The sequence below is a fragment of the Chiloscyllium plagiosum genome, unplaced genomic scaffold (assembly GCF_037043375.1).
Source record: "Chiloscyllium plagiosum isolate Xiang-an unplaced genomic scaffold, Cpla_swu_hap1 HiC_scaffold_9, whole genome shotgun sequence".
NCBI lineage: Eukaryota > Metazoa > Chordata > Chondrichthyes > Orectolobiformes > Hemiscylliidae > Chiloscyllium > Chiloscyllium plagiosum.
The window spans coordinates 107,494,691-107,509,547 of record NW_028270147.1 but is presented as its reverse complement, the minus strand read 5'-3'; the positions used below and the strand labels follow the sequence as shown (position 1 = coordinate 107,509,547).

At 45.5% G+C, this 14,857-nt stretch overlaps 2 gene segments (V, D, J or C); one reads left to right on the top strand and one right to left on the bottom strand.

Annotated features, from left to right (window-relative positions):
• LOC148149232 (Ig kappa chain V region Mem5-like) overlaps positions 1-14,857 on the bottom strand; it is a 405,056-nt gene that overhangs the window by 43,424 nt on the left and 346,775 nt on the right.
• LOC148149234 (Ig kappa chain V region Mem5-like) lies at positions 145-13,915 on the top strand. The segment is given in 4 exon segments: positions 145-256; positions 442-746; positions 1,237-1,267; positions 13,075-13,915. Coding segments are annotated over 4 exon segments (714 nt in total).

The following is a 14,857-nucleotide window of genomic DNA, read 5'->3' as shown; positions in this document are numbered from 1 at the left end:
AGGGAAAAGGGAGGGAGGAAGTATGAAAAGGAAGGACAAGAGAGAGAGAAGAGGAAGTGTGAGGGGCTGACGTGGCTCTCTCTGCCTGATGCCATTTACATACTGAGGAACACCCAGTCAGACTCTCACAGACTGCAGCTTTATAAAGCAGAGCCCAGTGAAGGGAGAGTTTATCAGGAACCAGGCACAGGGACAGGAGCACACACCATGATTTCACACATCCAGCTGTTCTGGCCCCTGGCATTCTGTGTCGCAGGTACAAAACTCTCTCCTTATACTTGAATCTTTAGCTGCTCTCCATTTCACTCCAATTCCACTGACTTGTGAATGAAGGGAAAATGTTGAAACCAGAGGAATGCTCAGTGTCTCCGACAATCTCTCATTTGACAGGCTCTTTCTGTGACAGTTCAGACTTCACTGTGTTTCTCTCTGACCCCTCAGGTATCAGTGGGGACATCACCATGACCCAGTCTCCCCCGGTGCTGTCAGTGGGACTGGGCCAGACCGCAACCATCACCTGTACGGCCAGTCAAAGCATTAGCAGCTACCTGAGTTGGTACCAGCAGCGAGAAGGTCAGAAACCATCTCTCCTGATCTACTATGCAACATCTCGATACACAGGAGTCTCCGACCGATTCACCGGCAGTGGATCAGGGACCAGTTACACCCTGAAAATCAATAACGTTCAGAATGAGGATGTCGCTGACTATTATTGTCAGAACAACTTGTATAGCAGCTCCGCTCTACACTGTGATACAGAGCCATACAAAAACCTCAAGACACACAGCACCACCTTGTACACTGACACATTAATCAGTTATATAAAATGTATAATAATGGACACAGTCCCACAGCCTGAACTGACACATCCACAATTAGATACAAATGAAACTGAACAAATTACCCCATGCTGGGAATGTCACGGTCCACTACACACTCCAGTCCCTGTGGTGTCCACCACTCACTTGAAGGCCTCAAGTTTCCCTGTTACACTCCATGGCCAGCGTGAAGAACAGCTGCAAGATTTAATATCGAAAACTAAATTTCACAAAGCTCCTAAGCCCAGCTGGACACAGAGAGAGACAGAGACAGAAAGACATATGAATGAGGGAGACAGAGAGGGGCAGAAAGACGTGAACAAGAGATTTGGATACAGGGAGAGGTTGAGAGTGACGGGGGGAAGCAAGAGCAGAGGTTTTTGTACAGCCTCTGCACTGGGAGCTCTCACTGTGTCTTACATTCGGTAAAGGAACCAAGCTCAGACTGAGTAAGTAAACCTCAATCCTCCGTTATTAACCCTGTTAATACTGAAATACACTTTCTAAAATACAGTTGCTGAATTGTTGAAGGTGTTAGTGGGGAGCTGCAGTGAACGAAATGGTTGATTAAGGAGCACAGTTGTCCAGCCGTACCTCTTTAGTTCCATTGCCCCCTTTAAGTAGCAAGATATAAGTCAGTAAGTTTTACTCACTGTGTGGAGGAGCTCTGTCCATTTGCAGCCTGTGGTCCCATTCCTGCAGCATGGAATGAAATCAGTGAGTAGCCTCCTGCCAGTCTCAGTGTGACGGATACGGGCAGAGTTTGATGTGAGCTCTGGCTCCCTGTCCCAGTCTCTGATCTCACTGACTTCAGCAGCAGCAGCAGCAGCAGCAGCAGCAGCAGCAGCACAGTGAGACACCGAGCTCCCACCTCCCCCAGGTTTAACTCTGCCCAATCACACAATCACAGAATTGTTACAGTGCACAAGGACGCCATTCCACCCATCCTGTCGGTACTGGTTCTCTGAAAGAGCAATTCACTGAGTGTCATTCTCCTGCCTTCTCCCTGTCACCCTGCACATTGTTCCTTTTCAAATAACAGTCTCATTCCCTTCGGAATGTTTCAATTGAAGCTGCCTCCACCACACTCTCAGGCAGTGCATTCCACACCTTAACCACTCGCTGGCCGAAAATGTTGTTCCCCATCTCACTTTTGTTACTTTTACTAATTACTTTCAATCTGTCATCTCTCAGTCTCAATCCTTTCTCAATTGGGAACATTTTCTCCCTATTTACTCTGTCCAGGCCCCTCCTGGTTTTAATTCCTCAAACAAATCTCCTCTCAGCCTTCTCCAAAGAAGACAGTCCCAAATTCTCCAATCAATCTGTATAACTGATGTTCCTCGTCCCTGGAATGATCTTCAGGAATATTTTTTGCCATTTCTACAAAACTTCACCTCCTTCCTGAATTATTCACATTTTCTATGACCCTCATGATTTTATAAACATCTATAAGGTCACTTCTCAGACTCTTATGCGTCAGAATAAAAAGTCTCAGCTTTTCCAGCCTCTCATAGTCATGGAGTTATACAGCATGGAAACAGACCTTTCAGTTCAACACTTGTCCATGCTAACCAGATATCCTAAACTGACCTCATCCCATTTGCCAGCATTTGGCTTACATCCCTCAAAACTCTTCCTATCCATGTACCCATTCCAATGTGTTTTAAATGCTGTTATAGTATCTGTCTCCAATACTTTCTCTGGCAGCTCGATCCATACACATGCCACCCTCTGTGTGACAAGTTACCCCTCAGGTCCCTTTTGAATCTTTTGCCTCTCACCTTAAACCTATGCCATCTTGTTTTGGACTCCCTTTCCTAAGGAAAAGGCCTTGGATATGCACCCTGTCCATGCCCCTCATGATTGTATAAACATCTATAAGGGCACCCCGAAGCCTTAGATGCTGCAGGAAAAATAGACCCAGTTTCTTCAGCCTTTCCCTATAGCTCAAACCCTCCAATTCCTGGCCATGTCCATGTAAATCTTTTGTGCAACTTTTTAAGTTTAACAGAATCCTTACTATTGCGAGGTGATCAGGATTGTTCACATTATTCCCAAAGTGGCCTCACTAATCTCCCGTACAGCTGCAACATGATGTCCCAACTCCTGTACTCAATGCAGTGACCAATAAAGGCAAGTGTACCCAACACCTTCTTCATCAACTTGTCTCCCTGTGACCCCACTTTCAAGGAATAATGCACCTGCATCTTCACCCCTAGGTCTCTTTGCTCAGCAACAGTCCACAGGGCCCTACCACTGTATAAGTCCTGCCCTGGGTTGCCTTTCCAAAATGCAACATCTCACAGTTATCTAAACTGAACTCCATTTGCCACACCTCTGCCCATTGCCCCATGATCAAGGTCCCACTGTACCCTGAGATGAATTTCTTTGCTATCCACTGTCCCACCAATTTTGATGTCATCTACAAACTTACTGTAACTCCTATATTCACATCCAAATCATTTCTTTAAATGACAAAAGTAGTGAACACAGCACCAATGTTAGTGGCACACAGCTATTCACAGATCTCCAGTCTGAAAAGCAACCTTTTACCACCACTCTCTGTCTCCTATCGTCAATCCAATTTTTTTTATCCCAATGGCTCACTCCCCCTGGATCTCATGTGGTCTAACCTTACTAACAGTCTATCATGTGGAAACTTGTCAAAAACTTTACTGAAGTCCATATAGACAATGTTTACTGTTCTGTCTTCATCAATCTTCTTTGTCACCTCCTCAATCAAATTCAGGAGACATGAATTCCTTTGCATAAAACCACATTGATTATCCAAAGAATGTAATTCATATCCCACAGAATCAACTCCAACATCTTACCCAGCACTGACATCAGGCTCACTGGTCTATAGTTCCCTGGCTTTTCCTTATAGTCTTTCTTAAATAATGGCATAACATTAGCCAACCTCTCTGGTTCTCCAGCACATTACCCATGGTTGTCAGTGATACACATTTCTCAGCAAGGGGCCCAGCAATCTCTTTCCTAGTTTCCCACAATGTTCTGGGATACACATGATCAGGTCCTAGGGCTTATCTACTACCTTTATGTGTTTTCAGATCTTGAGCGTCTTCTCATTTGTGTGTGATCTCTTTTCAAGACATCACTATTTTTCCAAATTCCCTAGCTTTCTTCACAATAAATACTGACCTATATTTTGTTTGGGATCTCACCCATCTCTTGTGTCTTACCAAAATACAGCACTCACATTTATCTGAATTAAACTCCATCTGCCATTCCTCAGCCCACTGGCCCAGTTGCTCAAGATTCCATTGTATTCTTAGACAGCCTTCTTCACTGCCAACGATTAGATTAGAGTCTCTACAGTGTGGAAACAGGCCCTTCGGCCCAACAAGTCCACACCGATCCTCCAAAGAGTAACCCACCCAGACTCATTTCCCTCTCAGTAATGCATCTAACACTATGGGCAATTTGGCATGGCCAATTCACCTGACCTGTACATCTTTGGACCATGGGAGGAAACCAGAACACCCGAAGGAAACCCACGCAGACACAGGGAGAATGTGCAAACTCCACACAGACAGTCATCCAAGGCTGGATTTGAACCTGTGACCCTAGAACTGTGAGGCTGCAGTACTAACCACTGAGCCACCGTGCTGCCCCACCTGAGCCACCACTGAGCCACTGATGCCACCTGAAAAATCACCTGAACACACTCTCACAACTCTGGGCCCTCCCTGCCCATTACACTGCTGCTATCCCAGTCTATATTTCGAAACTAAAGACCCCCCCACCCTTTTATAACAACTCTGTCACATTTGCAGGTCTCTGTAAATTCATGCATTTGTATTCCTCCACATCCTTCCCACTGGGAGGTGACTTATTGACTGCACTGAGGATTCTATGTTCCTTGGTGTTCCTCTTTGATATTCCCTCCTGGCTCCCACAGCCCTGCCAAGTTAGTTTAAACCCTGTCTAACAGCACTAGTAAATCACCTCACAAGAAGCTCATGCCCTCCCTCATGGATCCTCTTTTCAGCCCTGCAGTCACCTGTATTCACCTCTTGATTCTTTCTTACCTGCGTGCGGCACTGGGAGTAATCCAGAGATTCCTACTTTTGAGTTCCTGCTGCTAATTCCCTCCAGAGCTCCCGAACTTCTGACTGCAGGACCACTTTCCTTTTTCTCCATCCATCATTGGGACCGATGTGGACTACAACTGCTGCGTGTTCCCCCTCTCCCCTCAGGGTGCTCTGCAGCCACTCAGTGATATCCTTGACCTTGGCACCAGGGAGATAACACACCATCCTGGATTCCCATCTGCAGCTGCAGAAACACCTATCGATTGTCCTCACTCTCGAATATCCTCTCACTATCGCTCTTCCAGTCTTCATTGTGCCCCCTCTGTACTCCCCAGATGAACCATCATTCTCATCAGGATTTTGAACTAAATCCTAGCTGGAGAGTGGGAGGCACTCAGGGGATTTCTGTACTAGCTGCCTGGTCCTTTTAGACTGTCTGCTGCTCCCCCATTCCCTCTCTCCCAGCATAATCTGAAGCTTCAGAGTGACCACGTCTAGAAACGTGCTCTCCACAGAGCTCTCAGCCTCACGGACTCTCCACACTGACACGAGCTGCTGCTCAAGCTCCAGAACCCGGAGCTCCAACTGCTGCCACTGACCACACTTCCTGCTCTCATGGTATTCCAGGAGCTGGGAAGCATTCTGAAGTTCTCACCTAAATGCACACTCTTTCCACTCTTTGGTTATCTGTTGACAATGTTCAGATGATAAACAGCTACAGCAGGGCTCACAGTCCAGTGGGTTCAGTATTCCAGGGTTTTGGGGAAACTCTCCAGAAGACTTTAAGAAATAGGAGCAGAAATCAGCCATTCAGCCCATTGAATCTACTCTGCCATTTGATCTTGGCAGATATGCTTCTCAACCCCATTCTCCTGCTGACACCATAGGAACGTTCGATCCCCTTAACTATCACGAACCTATCCATATCTGTCTTAAATACACTCAATGAGTTGGCCTCCACTGCCCTCTGTAGCAATGAGTTCCCCAGATTCACCACCCTCTGGCTGAAGAAATTCCTCCTCATCTCAACTCTAAAGGGTCGGCCCTTCATTCTGAGGCTGTGCCCTGGTTACCGAGTCTCTCCTGCTTTTGGAAACATCTTCTCTGCATCCACTCTATCCAGGCCTGTCAGTATTCTGTAAATTTCAATAAGATCCCTCCTCATCCTTCTAAACTCCACTGAGTCCAGACCCAGAGTCCTCAAGCACACCTCATATGACAAGTCCTTCATCCCCAGGATCATTCTTGTAAACCCCTCCAATGCCATCACATGGTTTCTTAATATATGGGTCCCAAAACTGCCCAGAATATTCCAAATGCAGTTTGACCAGAACCTTACACAGCTTCAGTAGTACATCTCTGCTCTTGTACTCTAGCCATATTGAAATGAATGCTAACATTTCCTTCACCTTCCCAAGCACAAACTGGACCTGCCTGTTAACCTTCAGAGAAACCTGAATGAGGTTTGTGCTTTAGATTTTCAAAGGCTTTCCTCATGTAGCAAGCTGTCTTTGCATTTCTTCTTGTATTCTATCTGCCACTTCTTTGCCCACTCTCCGAGCCTATCCAGGACCTTTTGCAGCCTTCCCACTTCCTCAACACTACCTGTCCGTCCAACTATCTCAAGTCATCTGCAAACTTAGCAACAATGTCTTCACTTCCTTCATCCAGATTGTTAATGTATAACGTGAATAGTTATGGTCCCAACATTGATGCCTGCAGAACTCTACCAGTCACCAGCTGCCATCTTTCCTCACTCTCTGCTTTATGCCAACCTGCCAGTCCCAGTCCTCAGTCCATGCCAGTACATTGCCCCTAACACTATGGGTGCTTATCTTACGTGAAATACCCTCTGGGAATCCAAATACATTACTTCCTCGGACTCTCCTTTGTCTGACTGGCTCATTGCCTTCTCAAAGAATTCTAACAGATTTGCCAGGCATGACCTCCCCTTGATGAAACCGTGTTGACTCAACCCTATTTTACCATTGCACTTCCAAGTCCTCTGCAATTTCATCCCTAAATTGAAGTCTAAAATCTTACCAACAACTGGTCCAGGCTAACTGGCCTATAATGTCCCATCTTCTACCTCCCTCCCTTCTTAAACAGGGTTGGTATGTGAGCCATTTTCCTATTCCTTACCCCCACCAAATCTCCATCTCCACACCCTGACTCCATTGATTCCTGAAAGACCATCACCAATGTCCCCACAATATTCTCAGCGATCTCCTTCAGAACACAATGGTATAGTTCATCCAGTCTGGGTGAGTTATCCGCATTCAGACCTTCCCCAGTACCTCCTCCTTAGTGATGGACACTACACTCCTCTCTGAGCTCTGACAGTCTTGAAGTACTAGTATGCTGCAGGTGTTTTTCATGGTGCAGACTGATGCAAAGTATCAATTCAATTCCTCGGCTATTCCTTCATTTCGTATTATTCTTTCTCCAGCCTCATTTTCCAGTGATCCAATGTCTATGTTTGCCTCCCTCTTCCTTTCTATATATCTGATAAAGCTCTTGCAATCTTCTTTTATATTACTGACTAGATAACTCCCACATTTCACCTTCTCCACCCTTAATGCTTTTTTAGTTATCCTCTGTAGGTTTTAAAAGACTTCCTAATTCTCTGACTTCCCAGTATTCTCCACCACATTGGATGCCTTTTCTTTTGCTTTTATGCTGTCCTTGACCTCCATCATCAGCCATGGTTGCCTTGTTCTGCCCTTAGTATGTTTTTTTTTTCTTTTTTGGGATGAATTCCTACTCTACTTTCTGAATTACCCCCAGAAACTCTGCTGTTTGCTGTCCCACCATCTTATCTGCTCAGCTCCCCTTCCAATCAACTCTGGCCAGATCCTTCCTCATGTCTTTGTAGTTACCTTTAGTCAATTGAAATACAGTTCCATCTGATTGTAGCTTCTCCCTCTCAAACTACAGAGGGAATTCCATCATATTATAGTCCATTATCCACAGGGCTACTTTCACCTTAAACTCACTAATCAAGTTTGCCTCATTACACATCACTGAATCCAAACCTGTCTGTTCCATAATGGCTCAATCACAAGCTGCTCCAAAAACCATCTCGTAGACATTCCTTGAAATCCTTTTCTTTAGACGCACTACCCAGTCCACCTATCCATTGAGGTCTACCCTGACATTTAGTTTATGCCTTTTCTGTCTCCTGAGTGATTTTATTCCCCACATCCTGATTACTGCTTGGAGACCTGGACATAACCTGCATCAGATTCTTTATTGCGGTTCCTCAACTCTACCCACACAGATTCTACACCTTCTGACTGGATATCACTTCTTGCTATTGATTGAATTTTATTTCACACTAACAAGGCAACTCTTGCCCCTCTGCCCACCTGCCAGTCCTTTTGATAGGATATGTATTCTTGGATATTTAGTTGCCAGCCCGGATCCCCTTACAGCCATGTCTCTGTGATACCCACAACATTGTACCTGCCAGTTTCAATCTGCACTACAAGCTCATTGTGTATACTGTGTGTATTAAAGTACAACACTCTCAGTCTTGCATTGACTGCTCTCATTCCTATCATTGTCCTCTTATCTGCTGTGCTTGATGTTCAACTCTTGTTCCTTTCTGTACTCTCTGTCCTAGTATGTCTTCTAGAAACATGAATAACCTCTCCTGAGCCCTCCTCCACTTTAACTAGTTTAAACTCCTTGGACACTCAATTTACCTTGATTTATGGCATCACTTTGTCTACCTTATTCGGAATGCTTTGTGCATTTAGTTACAAACACTTTAAGTTTGTTCCATTATTAATTTTCCCAGCACTTCTTTAGTTCCTTTGATATTCAAAAATTCCGTCCCTATCTTTTATTTTCTGGTAACAATCAATCCCATCGCTAACCAGCAATCGTACCTTCTCCTTCACCTTCTGTTTTCTCATTTTCCATCCAACTGAACCAAATTACTTTCTCTTTGGGTTGACTTCAGGCATGGTGGCTCAGTGGTTAGCACTGCTACCTCACAGCACCAAGGACCCGGGTTAAATTTCTGCCTTGGGAAGCTGTCTGTGTGGTGTTTGCACATTCTTCCTGTGTCTGTGTGGGTTTCCCCCAGGTGCTCTGGTTTACTCCCATTGTCCAAAGATGTGCAGGTCAGGTCAATTGGCCGTTCTAAATTGCCTGTAATGTTAGGTGAAATAGTCAGGAGTAAATGTAGGGAAGGTTCCTCATTGGGCTGCTCTTCGGAGAGTTGGTGTGGACTTGTCAGACTGAACTGCCTGTTTCCACACTGTAGGGAATCTAATCAGGCCAATATTTATCATTAATCCAACATCCATTATTGCTCTTTGATTTCATTGCTTCTACTTGGATCTTGCTGTGTAGAAATTGGCTGCCACGTTCCTGACATTGCAACAGTGACTGCTTGTCAAACAAAACTGTCTAAATGTTTTTGGAAGAGCCTGAAATGTTAAGAGCTGGATTTATGCCCATATCCCTCTAAACTCTTCCTATTTACATATCCATGCCTTGTAAATGTTGTAATTGTACCAGCCTTCACCACTCCTTCTGGCAGCTCATTTCATACATTTAACACCCTCTGAATGAAAACATTGTCCCTTAGGTCCCTTTAAAATCTTTCCCCCGTCACATTCAACCTATGCCCTCCAGTTCTGGACTCCCCCACTCTGGAGAAAAGATCTTCTCTATTCACCTTATCTATGCCGCTCATGATTTTATAAACCTCTATATGGTCACTCATCAACCTGTAATGATCCAGGGAAAATAGCCTCAGCCTATTCAGCCTCTCCCGATAGCTCAAACCCTCCAACCTTGGCAACGTCATTGTAAATCTTTTCTGAACCATTTTAAGGTTCACAACATTTTTCCTGTAGCAGGGAGACCAGAATTGCACACAGTATTCCAAAAATGGCCGAACCAATGTCCTGTACAGCCGCAACAGCTCCCAACTCCAATACTCAATGCACTGACCAATAAAAGAAAGCAAACCAAATGACTTCGTCTCCCCCGTTCCTACCTGCAACTTCACTTTCAGTGAACTATTCTTTTTTTTGGATGAACTGGGAGTCTTTCAGTTGTGAAAGATGCCATTCCATGGCACTGTTGAATGAAGAGCGGCAGTTTCCCCTGGTGTCCCTGGGCGGCACGGTGGCACAGTGGTTAGCACTGCTGCCTCACAGCGCCTGAGAACCGGGTTCAATTCCCGCCTCAGGCGACTGACTGTGTGGAGTTTGCACGTTCTCCCCGTGTCTGCGTGGGTTTCCTCCGGGTGCTCCGGTTTCCTCCCACAGTCCAAAAAGATGTGCAGGGTCAGGTGAATTGGCCATGCTAAATTGCCCGTAGTGTTAGGTAAGGGGTAAATGTAGGGGTATGGGTGGGTTTCGCTTCGGCGGGTCGGTGTGGACTTGTTGGGCCGAAGGGCCTGTTTCTACACTGTAATGTAATCTAATCTAATCTAACATTTATCCCCAAATCAAAATCACTAAAAATCAATTTCTCTATTTATTATACTGTGTTTGGGATCTCGCTGCGCACAGTCTGCAGGAAAGAGCCATTGGGACATTCTGAGTTGTTGACAGGTGCTACGCAAATGCAAGTCTTTCTTTAAGGTTGAAGTCTCCTGATCCTGACATTCACCTATTGTCTGTGCACTCTCACCTTCCGGGGGCATGAGGTCATTAGGAGCAGTGACCCAAAGGACACTGAGACTCTTTGCAGCCTCACCCTTGACCTCAGCCCAGCAGTGTGCAGCAAGGTTTGAAATGTAATCTAGAACCTTCTACACAGACACCCCAATGTGACTCTTTCCCGAAGTGTGTGATTAGATTACTTACAGTGTGGAAACAGGCCCTTCGGCCCAACAAGTCCACACCGACCCGCCGAAGCGTAACCCACCCATACCCCTACATTTACCCCTTTACCTAACACTACAGACAATTTAGCATGGCCAATTCACCTGACTTGCACATCTTTGGACTGTGGGAGGAAACCGGAGCCCCCGGAGGAAACCCACGCAGACACGGGGAGAACGTGCAAACTCCACACAGTCAGTCGCCTGAGTCGGGAATTGAACCCGGGTCTCTGGCGCTGCGAGGCAGCAGTGCTAACCACTGTGCCACCGTGCCGCCCATTGGAGTCTGCTCCAATGTTCTCGAATAAATTTCTCCTGATCTGTGGCTGATTGGAGGTTTGTTAAAGAGGTATCAAGATCCATCCCACTTTCCAGCTCTCGCTCCATAGCTCTGGAGGTTTCGCTGTTTGAAGTGAATACCCAAGTGTATTTTCAATGTGATGAGGGTTTCTGCCTCTCCCACCCTTTCAGACAGTGAGTCCCACATCCCAGCCTCTGGGTGAAAACAAATACCCTCAACTCCACTCTAACCCTGCCGCCAACTGATTTCAATCTCTCCCCATGGTTATTGCTCTTTGTGCTGGTGGAAATCAGTCCTTCCTACCCACTCTGTCCAGGCCCCTCATCATTTTACACACCACCATCAAATCTCCCCTCAGCCACCTGTGTTCCAAAGGAAACACTCCCAGCCAAACCAATCATTCCTCACAGCTCAAAGTCCCCATTCCAGACAAACTCCTCCTCTGTCCCCGTCTCTAATGGAATCACATCCTTCCTATGATGTGGTGACCAGAACCGTACACAGTTCTCTCACTGTGCTCTAACTGGTGTTTTATACAGTTCCAGAATAAACAAACTCCTTGCTTTCACTGTCAACCAAAAATGAGATAAGGGAGGTGATGGTCTAATGGTATTATTGCTGACCTGTTAATCCAAAGATCCAGATAATGTCTGGGGACCAGGGTTAGAATCCAGCAGGTGGTGGCATTCAAATTCAAACAAAAAAAAAATCTGTAATTAAGACTCTAATGTCGATCATGAAACTATCGTTGATTGTGAGGAAAAAGCCATCTGATTCCCTAATGTCCTTTCGGAAAATAAACTGCCATCCGTATCATGTGACCCCAGACCCACAGCAATGCGGTTGACTCTAAACTGCCCTCTGGGTGATTAGGGATGGGTAATAAATGCTGCTGATCCAGCAATTGCCCTCATTCCATCAAGGGGAAAAAAAAAACAGTTTATCACATGTGTCTTCTTACCACCTTACTGACCTGCATTAATCACCATAGCCATATCTTCCACCTCCACAAACATTTGACTTCCAGCTTCAAATTGACAAGAGACATTCCTTCATTATCTGAGAAACAGATAGAAACATCCAAACTACGAGCAGCAGTAGGTGATTCGGCCCCTCAGGCCTGCTCCACCATTCAATATGATCATGGCTGATCATCCAACACTGTCCCCTGTTCCTGCTTTCTCCCCACATTCTTTTATCCCTTTAATCCGAAGAACTATATCTAATTCTTTATTGAACACATACTGCATCTAATTCCCTCAGGCTGGTAAAATGGATGAGAATTATTAGGTTGTTGTTTTTTGACCAATATGTACACAATGGGCTGATGGGCCTTTTGGGTCTCTCTGACTCGATGATTCTATTATTATACTTTATGAATAACTGAGTACCAAGGACTGACCGCTGTGGCACCCTAAGTTGTAACTACCTGCCATTCAGAAAAAGACTCGTTCTTTCTGTCCTGTCTGCCAACCAGTTCACAATCCATGTCAGTACATGACTCCCAATCCTCTTGTTCATTTAGTCTAGATCTGGAAGTCCCACTCTTACTCTTTGTGGGAACAGATTCTGAACGATCTCTGTCTCATCCTTCGAGGGCTCCCATTGTCTTGACATTGATTTCCCATCATGCTGCTTGTTCCGATCCACTTTTACCAAAACACCACACAGTTGAGTAAAATGAAAACTTTTACACTTGCTCCATATTTCTCCATTTTCATCTCTACTCTCAATCTCACTGAGTTCTGATCACTGTCACGAAAATGCTCCCCCATTGACAGCCCTTCCAGCTGCCCACATTCATTTTATAAACAATGGTCCAAAACTGTCTCTTCTCTCTCTGCTGCTTCACCATCACCTTCTCAGGAGCAATTAGGAATGGGTGATAAATGCTGGCTCTCACATCCCAAGAAGCAATTTGAATAATGCCTAGTCGTTTGTTGAGTTTATTCTGTATTGACGACAAATGTTCAAAAATATTGTATGGCCAGATTATGGTTGAATTCCCTTCCAGTGGCAGGAATTAAAATTGTTTCTCTTGTCTTTCAGGCCGTGAGAACTCTCAGCCCAAGCTGACCCTGCTGCCCCCTTCCCCGGAGCAGGTCAATGCCAAGGGCACTGCCACCCTGGTGTGCCTTGCCAATCACTTCTATCCCGATGAGCTGGAGGTGCAGTGGAAGAAGGACGGTGCAGTCATTTCGGACGGGGTTCAGACCAGCAACTACCTGCGAGCTTCGGACAGCACTTACAGTGTCAGCAGCCTGCTGACCCTCTCTGGGTCTGACTGGGAGTCCAACGCTCGCTTCTCCTGTGCCCTCACCCACGTGACCCTCCCCTCTCCCCTCAGCAAGAGCATCAGGAGATCAGAATGTGTGTAGAGTTTTGAGACAGTCCACAGAGGAGACACAACTTTAAATAGAACAGGGCTGAGCTGGCAGGACAAAGGTCATTGTCAGCACTGAATTTCAACTCTCTTCCTTCTCAGGATTGCTCAGAGAAACTTCTGAGGTTTGGATGTTAAAGCAGGTCATTGGGATAGCGGCAAGAGAGCTTTACACTGTGTCAAACCTCACACTGTCCTTGTCCTGGGAGTGTTTGGTAGGGACAGGATTGACTTGTGATGTCAGCTGTACAAACCAATGTGAACCTTAGAAGTCTCTGCTTCAGTAAACCAGATCTCCTTCCTGCTCAGCTGCCAGTTCCAATTTAAGGTTTTATCACTGATTTAAGGGACAGGATTCTCATGTTATTGAGAAAATCTCTCCAAGTGTTTTCCTCAAGCTCCATTGTGGCTGTGAATTTGAGCAGCTTCCTCTGTCTGGGCTGTTAATTGCAGTTGCTTTTTTCTGTCAATGTGAATGTGGAAAAGGGAATAAAGGTGAAGATTCAGTCTCTGTCTCTGTGTGCTTTGGAAATAGACGACCTCCACCCCCCACCTCAGTTGATTGGCTGAATTTCAGCAAGTCATTATCACAGTTACTTGGCCTGTCAATCAATTTCAATCATCAATAATTTTCAAATGATCCCTTTAATCAGGAATTTATGTAGATTCCAAAAAGAACAGAAACTGAAAATTGTTAGGACTCAATAAGTACAATCTGATGTATTCCCTCTTCACTTTGTTGGTCCATGCCCAACTGATGGGATCGAACTGTGCAATCTCTGCTGCATGTCGGTTCGCCCCTGAAATAATCTTCGACCAATCACAGACAGTGTTGGCTGAGTGCCTCGATGAGTGTGAGCGTTTAACTTAATACTGCCTGTAGGTGTCTCTCTGAGTGTGGGAATGTTATTCAGAGAGACACCTACAGGCAGCGCTCAGTAACGCACCCACATTCGGAGAGACCTGCAGGCAGCATGGAGTGTGACCATGTTACTCAGTGCTGCCTATTTCTCAGAGTGCATGTGTTACTTAGTGCTGCCTGTAGGTATCTCTTTCAGTGCGTATGTGTTACTCTGTGCTGTCTGGAGGTGTCTCTCTGAGGTATGTGTCTCCGAGCGATGGATTGAGAACGGGCTTTGTGCTGGGGGTTGAAGATTAGGCTTTAATCTTCTCAAATCATGAATGAAAAACGGTTCATCTGATTCAGTCTGAGATGGCAGCTCATTCAGATGGCCAAAGTTAAAAATCACACAACACCAGGTTATAGTCAAAAAGGTTTATTTGGAAGTGGAAGCTTATGGAGCGCTGTTCCTTCATCAGGTAGCTGGAGGGCAGGATTATTGGACACAGAATTTATAGTAAGTTGAGATGACAGCTGAAAAAGGTGAATACTGAGAGTGTAGTCTCGGTAAGTGAGGGATTTCAGAGGCAGTGGGCACTGTGCTCCCG